The sequence below is a fragment of the Argentina anserina genome, chromosome 6, assembly GCF_933775445.1.
Source record: "Argentina anserina chromosome 6, drPotAnse1.1, whole genome shotgun sequence".
Lineage (NCBI taxonomy): Eukaryota > Viridiplantae > Streptophyta > Magnoliopsida > Rosales > Rosaceae > Argentina > Argentina anserina.
This window is the reverse complement of record NC_065877.1, coordinates 15,744,901-15,763,613: the sequence shown is the minus strand read 5'-3', so window position 1 is coordinate 15,763,613 and position 18,713 is coordinate 15,744,901. Positions and strand designations below refer to the sequence as shown.

General features: G+C 37.9%; 2 protein-coding genes across 2 annotated transcripts; both read right to left on the bottom strand.

The window, feature by feature from the left end:
- Window positions 1-1,002: 1,002 nt before the first annotated feature.
- LOC126796952 (uncharacterized) lies at window positions 1,003-6,090 on the bottom strand. Its single transcript, XM_050523663.1, has one exon. It carries the CDS (start codon window positions 6,088-6,090, stop codon window positions 1,003-1,005), a length of 5,088 nt encoding a protein of 1,695 aa, XP_050379620.1.
- A 317-nt stretch (window positions 6,091-6,407) lies between these two features.
- LOC126799892 (B3 domain-containing protein REM5-like) lies at window positions 6,408-10,523 on the bottom strand. The gene is given in 5 exon segments (XM_050527154.1): window positions 6,408-6,643; window positions 6,645-6,749; window positions 6,832-6,962; window positions 7,076-7,373; window positions 10,212-10,523. Coding segments are annotated over 5 exon segments (756 nt in total). The 5' UTR covers window positions 10,275-10,523; the 3' UTR covers window positions 6,408-6,484.
- Between the last annotated feature and the right edge of the window lie 8,190 nt (window positions 10,524-18,713).

Genomic DNA, 18,713 nt, shown 5'->3' with positions numbered 1-18,713 from the left:
ACCCCCACCCAGCCGGCACCACCAAAGCTGAAGTTCTAGAGTAGCGTATTTTTTTTTTTTTCAAAAATGCTTGCTACATATATAACTAGTGTTCACTAATCGCCGGCACTTTCTTCTTTCAATTTTTAAAGTCGATCTCACCCCCCCACAACATTGTGTGAAGACATGATAACTTGGATTTAGGATGAGCATGGCTTAATGTACTAAACTATGAATTGCGTTTTGTCGCACTTTGTTCCAGACTTGAATGATTTCTATTTGTTTTGCTAAACTCTTTACACTTATTCTGGTTCGAGAATTAGTGCCAAATTAAGTTTGCTCAAGGTATTTAATTAGCGGCATGAGTTCAGACTTTTTGCTTGTGCAGTTGTGCATACTTGGCATACAGTTCACTTGGTTTTAAGAACTCATAATATTGCATTTTGGTCTTTCTAGCTAGGTACAAATTAGAAGCATGAAAATGTGTTCTCCAAATAAAAAGAAAATAAAGCATGAAAATTAATTTGTTGGTACCTCAACTCACATAAAGCAACAGAGATGGACAATTAGATAGAAAGATTGTGGAGATTCAACAACAAAAGGTTAAGTATCAATTCAAATACAATTCAACAATGAGTCATAATACATAAGTAACGTACCATCAGTACCATGCATAAAACATTAAAAAAAGAAACACAAGTACTGAATGGGGAGTGTGTAATGGTACCTCAAATCTCAGGAAGCAAGAAAACTACGAAAGCTAGAAATGGAAAACTAAAAGTTGATTTTCATTCCTCCGGCCAACATACATCGATTTAGCTTAAATAGCTTGATACAAAATAAACCCTACAGGGAAGGACCAATGTTGTCATAGCACGTGTTTGCCATGAAGAGGACAAACTACAGCTGATCTGCATATTAAGACGACGACAAGGAAAATGATAAAAGAGCTAGTAATGTGAAGAAGGTAACACATGACTTATTACATTGCTGCCCTCTCCACCAGAAACTTGGCCTCAAGTTTCAAGCATTTGTGTTGAAGTCGGGAAACTGCTGCTCGATATAATTGGCCTCCTCCCAAGTTGCCTCTTCCAGGTTAGCCCCGCGCCACAGAATCAACCACTCCACAACAGCCTTGCCCCTGCGTTTGATCAAACGGCGCTCAATAATCCTGGATGGAACCCACGAAGCTTTAACAGAAGCCATAGGAGGTAAGTTTGGTTCCACACTTGCAGATTGGCCCAGTTTTTTCTTCAACAAAGATACATGAAAGACGTCATGAATAGTGGCGGATGCATGGAGTTCAAGCTTGTAAGCCACAGAACCAATTCTCTCAAGGACTTTGAACGGGCCATAATACTTGGCTGAGAGCTTGTGGAAGGTATGTGAAGGCATGGAGTGTTGCTTGTGCCTCTGAAGCTTCAGAAAAACCATGTCACCAACTTGAAAAGATCTTTCAGTATGCTTCAAGTCATAGTAATGCTTCTGCCTGTGTTGAGCTCGTTTCAAATTTTGTTTCAAGAGAGCCAAAAGTTGGTCTCTGTTTTGGAGCTGCTGGTCAACCTGAGCCACTGATGTAGAGCCGGGTAAATATGGAACAATGGGTGGTGGGAGGTAACCATACAAGGCCTCAAATGGTGTCATACCCAGAGAAGAATGGTATGAGGTATTATACCAATACTCAGCCCACGGCAGAGCTTGGACCCACAACTGAGGCTTGTCACCAACTGTGTAACGCAGAAATTGCTCCACTGTCTTGTTTAGATTTTCAGTCTGTCCATCACTTTGGGGGTGGTAGGCCATAGAGCGGCTGAGTTTGGTACCCTGCAGCTTGAAAAAAGCTTCCCAAAATAGGCTCATGAAGGTGGGATCTCGATCCGAAGTGATGTTCACTGGTTGACCATGTAACCTGAAAATCTCTTGCACAAATACTTGGGCTAATGAAGCAGCGGTGTAGGGGTGTGCGAGAGGGATGAAGTGGCCATATTTTGTCAATCGATCAATCACCACCCATATCACAGTCTTGCCCTCCACTTTAGGCAAACCCTCAATGAAGTCCATGGATATTTCCTTCCATGCTTGGTCAGGAATGGGGAGTGGCTGTAATAACCCTGGCGGTTTGATGTTCTCTGCGTGATTCCTCTGGCACTCTTCACACTCTGTCACATACTTTTTCACTTCTTTGTTCAAGTGTGGCCAAGCAAAGCTTCTTAATATTCTTTTGCAAGTTCTAGCCCTACCGACATGGCCCCCTACGAGACCTCCATGTAATTCTGCGATGACCCTTTGCCTCAAATCACCCACTAAAGGAACATACTGCCTACCGCGGTAGAGAAGTTGTGAATTAACAATGGAATAATGCTTCTTACCCGTGGGGTCTTTAGTTATCTCCTGCATGAGTTGTTGTGTGTTTGGGTCACTAGTACAAGCATCTGTTATCTCTTGAATAATAGTTGGTACCGTAGAGGAAGCGCCCAATAATTGAGACAAGTACAATGTGCGAGAAAGAGAATCCGGCACCACATTGCTTTTCCCTGTTTTATACTTGATAGAATAATCATACCCCAATAATTTCAATAACCATTTTTGCTGGGCTGGTGTAGTAACTCGCTGCTCCAAAAAGTGTTCAATAGTGCGGTGATTTGTGAAGATGGTGAAATGGTGTCCCAAGAGATAAGGTCGCCAATGTTGTACCGCCGTGACAACGGATAGCATTTCCTTGTCATAGACCGACAAAGCAAGGTGTCGTTGAGCCAAGGCCTTGCTCATGAAAGCTATAGGGTGACCTTCTTGAGATAACACCACCCCAATTCCTCTATCGGAAGCATCACATTCCACTACGAACTCTTTGGTAAAATCGGGAAACGCAAGCACGGGAGTAGATATCAAAGCATGTTTTAATGCCTCAAAGGCTGCCATGGCCTCCTCACTCCATTTGAACGAGTCCTTCTTGAGCATGTCGGTGAGAGGCTTAGCTATCATGCCAAATCCTTGCACATACTTACGGTAGTAACCGGCACGACCCAAAAACCCTCGTAATTGCTTCAAGGTTTTAGGTTGCGGCCATATCTTGATACACTCGATTTTGGAAGGATCCACCGCTACACCTTGAGCACTAATAACGTGGCCAAGATACTCCACTTGCTTAACCCCAAAACTACACTTACTTGCCTTTGCTTTGAGGGAGTGTTGCCGCAAGCGCTCAAATATCAACTTCAAGTGTTGTAGATGTTCTTCCAAACTTGCACTATAAATCAAGATATCATCAAAGAAGACAAGAGCGCATTTTCGGAGGAAGTCCCCCAAGACATCATTCATCACCACTTGGAATGTAGATGGGGCATTTGTTAATCCAAAAGGCATGACAAGGAATTCATAATGCCCGGAGTGAGTACGGAAGGCCGTTTTTGGAATGTCGGCTTCACACATCCGTATTTGATGGTAACCGGAGCGGAGGTCCAATTTTGTAAAGATAGTGGCTCCGTGAATTTCATCTAGTAACTCATCAACAACCGGTATAGGGAACTTGTCCTTGATTGTAGCAGCGTTTAACGCCCGATAATCCACACATAGTCGCCATGTACCATCTTTCTTTTTCACCAACAACACCGGTGAAGAGTAAGAACTCACGCTTGGGCGTATCACCCCATTGTCAAGCAACTCCGATATGATCTTCTCAATCTCTCCTTTTTGTGAGTGTGGGTAACGATACGGCCTCACATTGATCGCTGATATGTTCGGTCCCAAAGTAATCTTGTGGTCTTGAGGCCGTGCTGGTGGAAGTTGTGTTGGGGCTTCAAATAACCCTGCATAGTTATCCAACAAGTGTTGCACTTTGGGATGCACCTCAGTGGTATGTGTGTTCACAGAGGATGAGTACAAGTGAACAAAGACAGCTTCCCTCTCTCTCTTGAGTATTCTAGACATTGATTTACAACTAACTAGAGTAGCCTTGGTCTCTGTCTCCCCTTGTAACACATGTAGATCACCCCCTTTCACAAATTTCATCCTCATAATTTCGAAGTTCCAAATGATATCACCCAAAGTTTTTAGCCATGCAGCCCCAAGTATAACTTCACTGCCAGAAATTGATAGAACATAGTAATCAACATAAAATGTATAGCCCTGTAAAGTTAGAGCAATTTGTACCTGCCGAGAAGTTTGCATGACATCTCCACTAGCCAAGCGGACTCTCACAGGCCGTGCAAGGTATTTATCTTCAACCTTGCTCCCCTTAAGTACTGCAGGATGTAGGAAATTGTGAGAGGCTCCAGAATCATTAAGAACATGGACTCCTCTAGCATTACACTGCCCTTTGAGTTGCATGGTAGATGCACTGCCATCTCCCACTGATTGAATAACGGCATCATACCCTTGATCTTCCTCTACTATGACATTCAACTCCTCAACTGGTTCTGGACCAGGGATGTCTACTTCGTCCGGAATAACCTCGATTGCCATCAAAGGTAAACCACGACGACAATTATGACCTGGTCGAAATATCTCGTCACAGAAAAAGCATTGATTGCGTGCCCGCCTCTCTTGGTACTCTGCTTGTGTTAGTCTACAGGTACCACCTACTGGACCTCCCACTACTGCTGGGGGAGGAGCTGCAGCGCGCGGTTGGACCGCTGCCGGTGCGTTACGTGGGGGTTGTCCTTGGTTGCCCCGGTAAGCCATTGTAGCTCGCATGGAGGTACGGAGGCTAGTCTCACGTTCTTCGAAGATTCTGGCAAGCTCACAAGCATCAAACAACGAGCGAGGACGTTGTGCACGAACATGAGCCCGGATGTTATCTCGAAGACCCCCAATAAAACACGATACCAACACTGCCGGAGAGAAACCTGTGACACGACGAGATAACCGTGTGAATTGGTCAATGAAACTATCCACACTCCCTGTTTGAGATAACCTAGCCAATGAGGCTTGGTAATCAGAAACAATATGACCCCCAAATTCACGCATCAAAAGCTCGGTGAGACCCGACCAAGAACTAGAGAACTCGTGGCGGAACATAAACCAACGGTCTGACGCTCTATCCACCAGATGCATCTCAGCAATGGCAAGGCGCCAGTCCTCAGGAATTTGGTAGAAAGAGAAGTATTGGTCCGCGCGGTTAAGCCATTCGACGGGGTCTCCGCCACCAAAAGTGGGTAACTCGAGCTTTATCTGTCGCATGGTTGGAAGATTTGGATCTGGGTTATGAGGTTGAGAAGGTGGGTTTTGTGTTGGAGTTGGAGGAGGGTACTGGTAGAAAGGAGGGCCATATGGTGGCGGATAGAAAGGGCCGTGCTTGGAGGGGTAGTAGGCGGAAGGAGGTGGGTTGGTGTATGGAGGAATACCATAAAACTGAGATGGCAGAGGGTTTTGAAAACTAGGGTTAGGACCCTGAGAATTGCTGGTTGACCCAGTTCTCTGCTCATAGTGGTTCAACCGTGCTAGATCTGAGCCAGTAAGAGTGACTGTAGGCTGGGAAGGGTGTGGTGCACCTACGAAAGGACCCAAGGTGTAGTTGAAAGGTGAAAAGCCAAAGTTGGAGTGTTGAAAAAACTGTTGGGGCTGTGAGGGTTCTGTGGGTTGTGGTGGTGTGGTCACTTTCGTTGGTTCCTTCGATGACCCCTTGTCCTTCTCGACGTGAGCTTTCATAGTAGATGTGGAGACGAGTGCTCCATTTGCATCCGTGACCAACGTGGTGTTCTGAGGTACCAAAGCCTGGTCCTCTACTGAAACGTCACCATCCGCACCGCCCCGGTGGGAGCCAGAGCCGAAAACGACGGGACGAGCGCGCGTGCTAGCTGTGGAACCCATTGAAGCTTGAATCTGAGCCATCTGTGACGAGCTTAGCTCCATTCGAGGACGTAGGGATGGTGACACCGGAGGGTAGGTGCCAAACTGCAACTGTGATGGGTCAGTGCTGGGGGTCGCATCTCTGATGGCTCGCAGCTCGGTCATCATCTCCTGGCGAAACGAGTTGAACGACTCTTGATAGACATTCAAGGTCGTATGCAGCTCACTGATCTGAGAAGCGGTGAGATCCCGATGAACTTGCAGCTCAAACTCCACGTTGGAAATCTCACCAGACCCGGGTGGAGTCCCTTTCTGCTTAACCATGGCCCAAGAATAGGCTCTGGATACCAAATGTAATGTACCTCAAATATCAGGAAGCAAGAAAATTACGAAAGCTAGAAATGGAAAACTAAAAGTTGATTTTCATTCCTCCGGCCAACATACATCGATTTAGCTTAAATAGCTTGATACAAAAGAAACCCTACAGGGAAGGACCAATGTTGTCATAGCACGTGTTTGCCATGAAGAGGACAAACTACAGCTTATCTGCATATTAAGACGACGACAAGAAAAATGGTAAAAGAGCTAGTAATGTGAAGAAGGTAACACATGACTTATTACAGAGTGAAATTGTAGAATACGATTCTTTGGCCGAGATGAGGAAGATCATTTTGTGATGAGATATGAATAGAAGTATATTCTGAAATCCAGCAGTCACTTAACTTTGAGCATTGACATCCAGGGCTTCACTTCCCTTATAAACATAAAGTTGAAATACAGAATGCTTGACGATCTCAATAGGAAGGTTGTCACCTACTGAAATTTGGTTAGCTTCACAGCATTTACACCAACCTTCCATACGCATTCGGCCCCTTTTTTGCATCGTGAAGTTTAACAAACCATGGACTCCCTGCTGGATCTTGAAGCATTATAGTTTGATCGCTCATTAGACCTGCAGCTCTGACTACTTTGCTTGGAATTCTCTGCAATTAAAACATGGAAACGCTCCTCAAACATAGAGCAGTCGACAATGGCTTAACATTAAAAGAGTAAGTAGGTACTCACCAGGTCATATCGCATAGACTTCGTAAAAGTAGTTCTGAAATATGGATTTGATGAATCAGAAGAGATGGGTCGAATGGATGTTTCTTCCACAAGGTCAGGTGCAAGTCTCTTTCCTAAAATGATGTCAGTTTCTGCATAATGCATGCCAAATACAACAAAGTAAACCAAGTTGTTACAAGATTGCACACAGAAAATTTCTAAATGTTGTCGAGAAATGAAATAATTAACAGTACGTATCACTTACTAATTGTTCTGTCCACAACATTTGCAATCCTGTTCTTGGATGCTCCAACAATCTTCTCGCAGTAGCTTTTACCATAAATTATGACATCAAAAGTTGAGACACCATCTAAAGTGAAAATCAAGAAATCCCCAACCTCCAGATTATGTGTCTCTACAAAACTTTGCCAACCATCATGGATAACCAGGCGATTCTCGACCACCTTCAAACTTACAGCCCACATTTTCCCGCAAGGGCCTCTAAGGCCACAGAATCGTGGTACATGACCATTGAAGTTCTTCACAAATGCACGCGGTATACGCTACAAAAAGTTCAATACTAAGTTCAATACACTGCTGAATGACATTTGTAGCAGAGGACCAGACATAGTATTTAAATCCTTGGGTTGAAAGGGTGGGAGAGGACCAGACATTGCTATGAATAATTTGTAAGGGAAAAGTTCTAACCGACTTTGACAAACTAAATGGTAACTTGGTGGATTTCCCTAGAGGACAAGAATGACATGGTGATAATTGTTTATTTTCCAACAAAGAAAGCCTAGAGGCAAGATGACGAAAAATTGGTGTAGATGGGTGCCCAAGGTGAGAATGCCAGACATCTGTAGTGACACGTTCAACGGAAAAAGAAGTGAAAAGGCTTGATTTATTGACCAACGATAGAACCCATTGTGACTCACACCTTCTAAAAGTGTCATCCTTGAGTGTATGTCCTTAACATAAAAGGCATTGGGAAACATTAAGATATAGCAGGAATTATCTGTTAGTTTATGGGCAGAAAGTATATTAGCAGAGGAATGAGGACAATACTCACAATAGAGAACATCAGAAAGAGTAAGAGGAGAGGGAGAGGAAGACAATTTAGTCATGCCAATTTTAGATATACGCAAACCTTGACTAGAAACAACACCTCCTATTGAATTAGAGCCATGATAGGGTCGGACATCGATAAGGGCATGATAATCATTGGTGATGTGAGCATTGGAACCAGTATCAAGCAACCAAGTAGAGGAATGGTGGGAGAATTGGCTGAAGACGCCATAGCCAATAAACGGGAGTTGGAAATTTTGCCTACATATGCCATATTGAGGCGTTGGTAGCAATCAATGGCGATGTGTCCCTTGCGATTGCAGATCTGACACGGTCCAAGAATCACATTGTTGGAGTTGATAGCCATGGGAGGGTATGGGAGGGAAAGGAACAGGAGAAAAAAAAAGAGAAAATTACATATAAACCTAATATTGAAGCTCCCTCTTTAAAATACACCCACACCCAATTTTTCTTTCAATCTAAACCCAAAATCTTTTATTATCAATATTTATTCCTTTTATAAATGTCTAATATACCCTTATGATACATAAAAAGTTATATTAAATTATTTCCTTACTTTTAGGTTTTTACATCTATTTGAATATAGAATTAATGAATTTCATCCATAATTGTTTCATTGTTTTAAATTCATATTACTAACTTCAATCTATATATACTCATCACTAGGCTATTCAATTTTGTAAGTTTTTTGTATCTCTTTGTTGTTTTTCTTCCATCAATCTATCTAATTTTGTAAAGGTTTACACAATTTTTGTTTTTAAGCATTACGAGCTAGTAAAACGAAGATTATATGGGAAATTCTTATTGTGAGGTACGTACACATCTTTGTTCTTGAATGATATTTTTTTTCTTCATGTTTGATATAATGTAACATAAATCAACTGTAAGAGATATAATATTGTTTTTTTAGGACGAGAAGCATATGTAATATATATACACTACAAAATCTAATAACGAGGTAAATTAAAATTATATATATGCATGTTTTCCTCAATAAAAGGTACAATATAAAATTTTCATATGTCAAGAAAATTCTCCTAACTTTTAGATTGAAATTAAAAAGATACCTATTAACTAGGTTGTCTCGTACCTATTAACCAGGTTAACAATATTAACTTCTACCTTTATGTTAGGCTATAAAGAGATGAATGAATATAGAAAAATTAGTGTTGGAAATAACAACCTATCAATTTTCAAGTTTCCTCTTTAAAAATTTACCTTTAAGATAGATAATTTAAATTAAAATTGCAAACAGAATTTCTATAATTTTAGCAATAATAATGAGTTAATGTGCAATCTACAATTAGGTATTTAAAAGAGAATTTAATTCACTATAGTTGACTAATCAAATTTAAATAGTGGCAACGTATGCAATTCTTGTTAAAATGAAAGACAATTTATAAGCTTAATTGACAATATTTGAGAGAAAATTAGAATTAAATAATATGTGGGTTTATTTTAAAAGTATGTGTCAAAAATGGGTGTAAAACTAAATACCCCAAAAAAAATGTCAATTAGACAGAGGCTCTGAATACCATGAAAGATAATTGAGAAAGAATGTTTTCTATATTCATCTCAATAATACAGTGCTCTATATATACAAGTAAGGAATCAGTTTAGATCCTAGAGATCAGCTACTGTTACAGTTGTGATATGAATGCCTAGGTTTATGCTGCTGATATTAGTGCCTAGGATTATGCTACAGGATAGAAAGCAGTAGTGAATCCATGCTATTGAATGAGATGAGAAATCAGTGCTTATGACTAGGATCATATTAAGTTCACAATTCTCCCTCACACCTCAGACCAACAAAAGGGACCTCAGCCAAAACTAAAATTGGTCTAAGCAGATTTAGTTTCATAAGCATTCCCTCTCACCAAATATCAAGATCTAAGCTCTAATTGATCTCTAAAATGATATTTTGTTTTCTAACATGCTGCAGTTATATATAACATTTATATGCACAGTATAATTTAAGCGCAATTATTTTCCCATATACAAATTTTTCACTACTGCAATTAGTCCGATAATCAAAGCAAATTATAAATTATAACAAAACCACACAGACAATATGATCTAGAGAAGACTAAAAGCTTTCACCTTTGTTGGACATTTAGCTATTATGGTTTCAGACTGTGAAAGGATACTTGATTACCAAATGAAGATGAAGTATGAACAAATAATAATAGACAGGAATCTTATCGGCACTCACGACTCACCTCATAAGCTCACTGACGAAGCTATACAGAGAATCATCAATTAAATTAAACTAAGCTTAAAAATGAAAGAGAAGCGAGATGAATATATGTTACCAGTTGCTGGGAGAAGTCACCAACAAGAGCCTTGAAAAATGACGGTCTTTCTTCAAGCTTCATACTCCTCTCTTCTTCTTAACTGGGGTTCTTCCTCAACTAATCCCTCTGGTTTCTGCTCAAGTCAGTCAAGTGCTAGTATTCAATCAAGAGCTTTATTAATTTTAAGAGCATTAAATTGAAGGTCGATTATTGCTCCTGTATGTCAGCCTCGGCTAATAAATTTCTACCAAACTGATAAATCTCCATCAGGGTTTTGAACAGTTTCACAGTTTTGTAAATGAGATATTTTGATGCTGCATCCCAGGTAACACTGTGGAGTCGTTTCGGGGCTGACAGTGATATCTGATGTGACTTCTCCCCAACTCCAAAGGTGTACAGTAATGGAGTCCTCTATTTTGAATTGGTTTCCCTACCAGCTTCCTTTGCGCAATTGTTGACAAATTCTCATAGATGAGTAATTGTTTACCTTACTGCGTTTCTTTGCTGGTATTAGTATAGATTATAGAAGCTTACGTTTGGTGGTTCATATCAAGGTTTAAAATATTCTGATATTTCCGATGTGTCTACCACATCTTATTTTTTATATTACTGATATATTTTAAGAGTAAATATCTTATTTTCTCATATATATGCGATATTTTTTCGACAATATAAATATCGAAGATATTTATATTGAAGAAATATTTGAAAATTTTCACTGTAATTTTTTTTATGTAATTCAATAATAAATAAATAAAAATTGTATATGTTTATATGTAATTTAATAATAAATAATAGAAATCTTAAATATACATCTCAAATCTCTTAATACAAAACTCATTTATATTTTCATTTCAATAGTTTTACTAAATACACCACATGAAGTATCTAAAATACCCTTAAACAAGAAAATCATGAAATACCTCGTTATAAGGCTACTATGTAATGTGGATTATATATATATATATATACACAGAGCCATTCAAAACGGATGTCCACAAAATAGAAAAAATGTGAATTCCCCGCCGTCGACGTGCATCTTTTAGCCGCATCAAGTATTGACGGTGCTTCTATTCTTGCCTGATGTAGACCACAACTATCACATAGGCGTCGGCATGAAGATGGAGGTCAATGTGATCGAGGTTGAAAGGTTTCCCGGCAAACCATCGCACACCATCAAGCTCGATTGCAAACTCATAACAGAAGAGTCCGATTGCAAAACTGTCACACCTCAATTTTTAGTAAAATAATTTTTTTTGAGGTGTAACTCATACTCTATATATGGAATGAATTTCCACAACAAAATATGAAAAAAGTTGGAAAAAAAGAAACTCAAATGACACCAACTGAAAGTAAACACTTTATTATTCAAAGTTCAAACATATTACAAGGATAAACTCATCAAAGCCTATTTATATTCTAGGAAACTAAAGAGCAAGCAAAGCTTCACACAACAAAACACTCTTGAACAATAACTTCAAACAACTTGTTCTTCACTTGCAAAAAAAAAAAAAAAGGTGAGCATATAAAGCTTAGTATAAGGCAAACCTCTTCAAATTAATTTTCAGCCATGACAAACATATTAATGCAACTTTTCCTACTTCGCATAGTTCATGTATCAGAAAAAACTAGGTCTACATGTCCCATACTATGTACTTTACCACTAGGGTGACTTAGAATTTTCTTTTACATGAACTATTCCCTCATCATTCCCATAAAACTCTTTTGCTAGTCATCTTGCTCATTCTCTTTGCATCAATCCCGAATTACCTTTCACATATCATATACTACTTTGCGCATTATCTTGGGCATACATGAGATATGGTACTCGTTGAGGTTATGGACTCAACTACACAAAAATTTGATCCTAACTTCTCTACCCAAGTGCCTTAACCATAGCACTATCCATTCCTGCAATTCATTACATAGTAATATCAGTAGCACACATAATCAAATCAACAATATGATCAGAAACCAGCAGCAAAAGCAACCAACTCAGACAAGAAAACCAAACAACATATATATACAATCATAGAGGATCCTCAATGTCCTCCTACCTTTGTTGATTTCCACCTCAGGTCTCAAGCTCCTAATAGAAGGGTAAAACCATAGAATCAATGTCATATAATTAAAGGATTACACTGATACAAAGTTTAACAAACAAGCACAGCCTTTGTTTCCCCAAAAGTTGGTTTTTAAACAACACATAATCAATATTTTAGTTTTCTGACCTTAATACAAACACACCGAAACATGTACCAAACTAATAGGATTTTGACCTAAAATTATTTTAAACACTTGTATCTAACACTCTAATAAAACTCTGAGACTTGGAATCACTTTAAAAATAATGTTTCTAGAATAAATTATGAATTTTCAAAATTTAACTACAGTTTCAGGAATTTATGACGAGTTTGTGTACATGAAAACTGTTTGGCTAAAAACGAATCATTTAGACTGGGAAAATCATGTAGGTGTCTTCATAACAATTAAGCTAGACATCCTAAAGAAAATGTCAGAGTTGGAAACACCTACAAACAAAGTTTCTATAATTAGTTATGGAATTTCTAATTCTAGGTACAAAATCAATCTTCACATGTTCTAAAGGAATAAATTTCTGGAGATCTAACAAAAAACTTGACCAACACATAATTTATAAAACCAAAACCAATTCTAACTTTAAAAAATTAATTCCAATCTAACATCTAAACAGAGATATCAAATTATAATTGTAGGAAACTAAGAACATCAAAATCTCAACTTAGCCCAACAATTATAAAACAAAATGCAGTACCTATTCTCTTCCAATGCTCTCTATCCGAGTTAAACCTCTGAGAATTCTATCTTAAAAATGTAGAAATACACCCCCTATTTATAGTACTTGGAAATGAATAGAACTTGGAGCTTAAGAAAGGAATCAATGAAATTTATCTGAATTGTTCACCTAAAACCTTAGTCATTTAGGTTCTAGACCTGCTACCTTCATACTTCTAGGGTTCCAGTTCTACACAATAGCTTTGAGGAGTCATCTTTTAGAAAGCTTGCTCTCCACCCATTTGACACATCATGCTTCCCCAAGTTTTTAGATAGAAATTGATGGCTTAATCAAGGTCGGTGGCTGGGTTTTAGATGAAGGAGAATCTGAAAAAGGAGGGAAATGGGAAGAACATGATAACAGAGGAGACAAAGTTTTGAGTTTCTAAAAAGGTCAGTGTTTTGATAGTTGTTAATGTGACACCTTCTTTTCCTACTTGTTTTTGGCTGAACTGGGTTTGGGCGAGGTCATGAGTTTTGGCTCAAAATTTGGGCTTTTCTTCTATTAACACTCAAATATACATACAACCCAAGACTTAAAAGATTTCACCCAAATAATTATATATAGCCTTATATATAACACAACAAAATAGGTTTTTATATACTATATATATATATATATTTTAGTTGTTGCAAAAACAAAGCTCCAGATCGAAGCTTCACATCCTTCTAGCAAGAGCAACACTGCTATCAGTACCTAATTCAGGCTAAAAGATGGATGGCGGCGGGGAATCCGCACTTTTTCTATTTTGCGGACGTTCGTTCTCGAACCGCACTTTATATATATATATATATTACCGTATGTTGACTTCTTGTAGATGTTTATTACGATTACTGTCACAACCCTGAAATTTCGAGTGTTAAATTCGAAATCGAAGTCATAAAAAACTCTAAAACAATCTCAAATAAATCGAAATCGTCTTATAGTCACAGCATATCGTAACTGAGTTCATAGTACATCTCAATCGATTTGATTATTACAAAATCAGTTTATAATTCAAGCATTATATCAAATGGAAATGTAAAATCCTCTTAATCCTCACCACAATAGAAATAATGAAACTTCAAAATCTTTAAAGTAGCCCTCCAATTCTGCTAATCCACACCTGCAGAACTATCTTTTACACCATCGAATAGGTGCACTGGGATTATAAACACAAACCCGGTAAGCTTTGTAACTTGTATGAGTAAATCAACAGTATAACATGCATCGTATACAAGACAAAAATACAGAAAATATTCAATTATAAATGCACTCATAAGTCACAGGACGATCCATCTGGATGTCCAATAATATATGAAAATATAAGTGCTTATGAGACATTTGGCAACCCATACGTTTACCCAAATGACATTTATAATACGGGTACTCATGAGCAATGTTCTAATAATAAAAATTCAAATTCGAAGTCATGAAAACTCAAACAATCTCAAATATATTGAAATCATCTTATCATAACAATGTATCGAAACTGAGTCCACAACATGACTCAGTCGACTTGAATAATACATAACCAGTTTATACCTCAGTATTATAAATAATGAAAATGTAAAATTCACTCAATCCTGACCACAAACAGAAGAAGAAAAATCTTCAGAGTAAACCCTCCGAATCTGCTAAACCTCACCTGCAGAACTATCTCCTACACCATCGAATTGTGCACCGGGAATGTAAACACAAACCTAGTACGCTTTTCAGCCCATATGAGTAAACCAATAGTAAACATACATCGCATACAAAGGATATATGTCAAATACCATTTAAAGACAAACATACTCATTAGCAATGGGCAACCCATCTGTTACCTAAAATCATTTAAAAACATGGGTACTCATGAGACTCAGGAAACCCATTTGTTACCCCTCATGCAGTACACCGACAGGCACTGGGCAACTCATCTAGTTACCTAAAATCATGTAAAACATGGGTACTCATGAGACCTAAGTACTGATCTGTTACCCCTCATGCAGTACACCAACAGACATTGGACAGCCCATCTGTACCCAATGTCACTAAAAACAATATGGGTACTCATGAGACCCAAGCAACTCATCTGTTACCCCTCATGCGGTACACCGACAGACATACTAGAGCTCTAACTGAATCGTAACTGTCACCCGTCCAAGGCTTGGTTCTGATACTGCCAACACGTCTGAAGACAGAAAACACGTCTGAAGACAGAAAACGGTTGAACAAGACTCAATGTTAAAATCACGTACAATAACATGGGTGGTTTGTTATTGTACGAAAACAAAGCGACTCTTGCTCGGATAAAATAAATATAGTTGTCATAGTATAATTCATTTGGAAAGAAGAACGTGACAATATATAAGTTAACAACCCATATATATGTATCGTATTTACCATTTTATACACATACACAACCCACTATATCATATACATGTTCTAGTTCGATGTTTTAACAAAAAACGTAACTATGAGTCACCGCCAAGGGTAGACTCGTCATAGTGAGATTTACTCACATTTACCATAGTCCATAATCAGTAAAACCTTTTCAAAATCATTTATTAAATTAGCGTTTCACTTACCCATGAACCATAGACGATCAAATTCACAAATTTAAACCAAAACATATTTTTAGAATAATTTTTATAAACTAGTAATGCAACGACTATGGTAACAACTCAAACTAAATTCAAAAATTATAACACTACTTCGATCATGATGATCATTGTGAGGTTAACTCACCTTATTTCTCGCGTGCAAGTTCCACGACACCAAAAATGATTCTCTCACACGTTTCGTCGGTCACCTAATAGCATGATAAAAAGCTTAGAAAACGACACATAAAATTTCAGCACAACTCAATGATGTTCATAAAACACTGTTCATTATTTTACTGTTCACTAAACATTGTTCGGGTTTATTGTTTTACAGAGTACTGTTCATGAACAATGTTCACATTAACTGTTCATGTGGCGCCACTGTTTGCCGATCACCACCAAATTTCACCACCACAACCTAAATGACATTCCGAACAACTTTTTAGTTCACCACAAAGTCTAATTCTGAGCCTAAACACTTCAATTTAACAAAAACCGAAAAGCCCCAATTTAAAACCTAAGATTTCTTTTCTTTGATTCTCCTAGCACATGACGATTTGGGTTAAATATTTTGGAGGATTTGTAGTATGGAATGAGACCTTGAAAATGGGACAAGAATCTCACCGATTGGTTGCCGGAGGAGGGAGATTCGACGAGTTGAACTTCGGTAAACTATGCACTTTCGGGGGAACTTTCGGGCTTCACCGCTCCCAAACGGCGGCGATATGACGAGTGGTGCTGCCACCAATCGATAGGGAACGCATCAATCTTTCAAACGAGACCGGTACGGCGTTCTATGGTGGCCGGACGACGGAGATCCGGCGGCCCAAAGTCCATCGCTCGGGAGAAAATTTCTGGACTTTCGTTGATTGCTATGTGCATGTACGTGTTATAGGGAATTTTACTTATTCGCATCTTGATAATCTATATATTTATTACCAGAATAGAGCCCTAAATTATGTACGTACTTTGTATTATAACCCAAAAACCTATAGCAGTACGTTCTAACTCCAGTTGCTCAATGAGAATATATTTTAGCCTGTACGTAGGATACGATTTGTAATGAGAATATTTTTTTTTTCTATGAATCTATTTGGATATTGCTAGCATATATGCATGCATGCATGAGCATCACTGCCTGCTTAACTTTGTAAATTTTAAAACTCAATATTAAGGCTGACAATGGGCGTTGTCGATCAATCGAAGTCCCGTTGATGACTTATCTGAATCATATACTGTAAACAGGTTAACAAATGGTTCAAATAGAGGAGTTTATTATAGGCACTTAAAAGTCCTTATATATTTGGAATAGAAATTTGTAGTCTTTGTAAACATATATGGCAACATGTATATCGGACGACGCGTTTTCTAGCTAGAGTGAGTGAAGGGTGTGAGGCCGCCGTTAAAGAAAGAAGGCCAAAGAGGAACATTCAACGCCTTATTCTTCTTTGGACCAAATTAATAAAGTACAGTAGTAGTCGAACAAGTCAGACTCCATCATGAGTCAATGAGTCAGTCATGACCAAATGGCCAATGCAGTGACTACCATTTCTCTCCATCCTCGCAGATTCCCACTTTCACTCACTCACTTTAGAAGGTTTTTCAGTTTTCATTTGTAGTATTTGGCTTTAGAACATATATATGTGCTGAAGTTCTATTTGTTAAAATGTTATTGGTACTGATTATTGAACATATATGAGCTATTGGCTGCTCAATTTACATGTTACAATCAAGGAGATAAAACTTTTTTTTATCTTTATGCGATTACTAGTCGGTCTATGAATGTATTCAAAATATTGGCATGTATTTGTAATGAACGAATTAACGAGCAAGCACTAGAGCACATCCATCATTATGAGGTGACACATATTAACTCGGCAATTCATGCATGATCAATACTGCTGCAAAGGAGAAACATATAATAATTATGTCCCAGATTTGAAGAGGGAGTTAAGATAGTAGTGGAAATCTTAAATGTCCAAATTGGTCATTTGATAGATTAAAAGCAGAAGCCAGTTTGAGTTTGTCAAAACGTTTTATCATTGCTTCTACCACAAACAACCACTTATATAAGTCAGTTTACCAAACACTCAGTTATTTTTCTTATTAGCCACTTATTATTAGAAATAAGCAAAATCCATCTTTTCTAATAAGTGGACTGCACCAAACACAGCTCGAGTCACTGGCGTCTCCAAATATATATTTTGTTTCTTTTCTTTTTAAATTTGTAACCTGCATATCAATAATACAAATTTGAAACAAGTCAATTAATTTGATAATTCTTTTTGTTATGTTTTTCAATTTTGTGGATTTGAATTATTCGGAATTTGAACATATCAAGTGAAGTGATAAGGCTACTATTAAATAGCGACAAATGTGTCATGTGGACCAATTGTACAGATACTGTCCAAACTTAGCTACCTCACATGTGTTGAGTTTTAATCACAAAAGGTCTCGGTACAATTGGGTATTATCCACTCACTTATAAATTTTATTTTATTTGTCACTTCTTAGATATTAGATCTCTCATCTCCAACAGCTATGACGATAAACAAAATATTTAAAGAAAACACAACTATGATACGAGGTAATAGATTAACATTAGTTGGCATCAATGACATCATTGTACATGTTTCCAGAATTCAATTTACCTTTTGGAAATAAGAAATTCCACTCTGTAGTCTTTTATATCAATTTGAAGTCTAAATTGAAAATTTTACCTAAAACTTCATGTGACAGACCATGGACTACAACATCATTAGTTTTTAGAACATGTTACTTCTATTGCGTGAATACTTAAACTCTTAATCATAATGTTGAATTTAATTTCATTAACTTTTTTGTTTTCAAGCCAAGGTTCATTAACTTCATGATAAAAGATCTTTTTGTGTAAAAGAAAAAGTTCGGACCGTCCTCTAGGTTTATAAAAGATATTTTTTTCGGTTATTAACTTATGAAAAGGTAATCATTTTCTAGAAAATGCATATTTTGTTAGGAATTTGTCCGCCTTCCCCCACATTGTTGGTTGTTAGCAAAGGCCGAGTCAAATCATGCTAAAACATATCTTACCTATAAAATGTACTATGTTCTTTTCGTTTATGGTCACTCCATCACTTGCCTCTCTTTTTTTGTAATGAACCA

Bases quoted from the DNA above. Each gene is read 5' to 3' on its own strand.
- LOC126796952 (XM_050523663.1), bottom strand. From the start codon at position 6,090: ATGGTTAAGCAGAAAGGGACTCCACCCGGGTCTGGTGAGATTTCCAAC.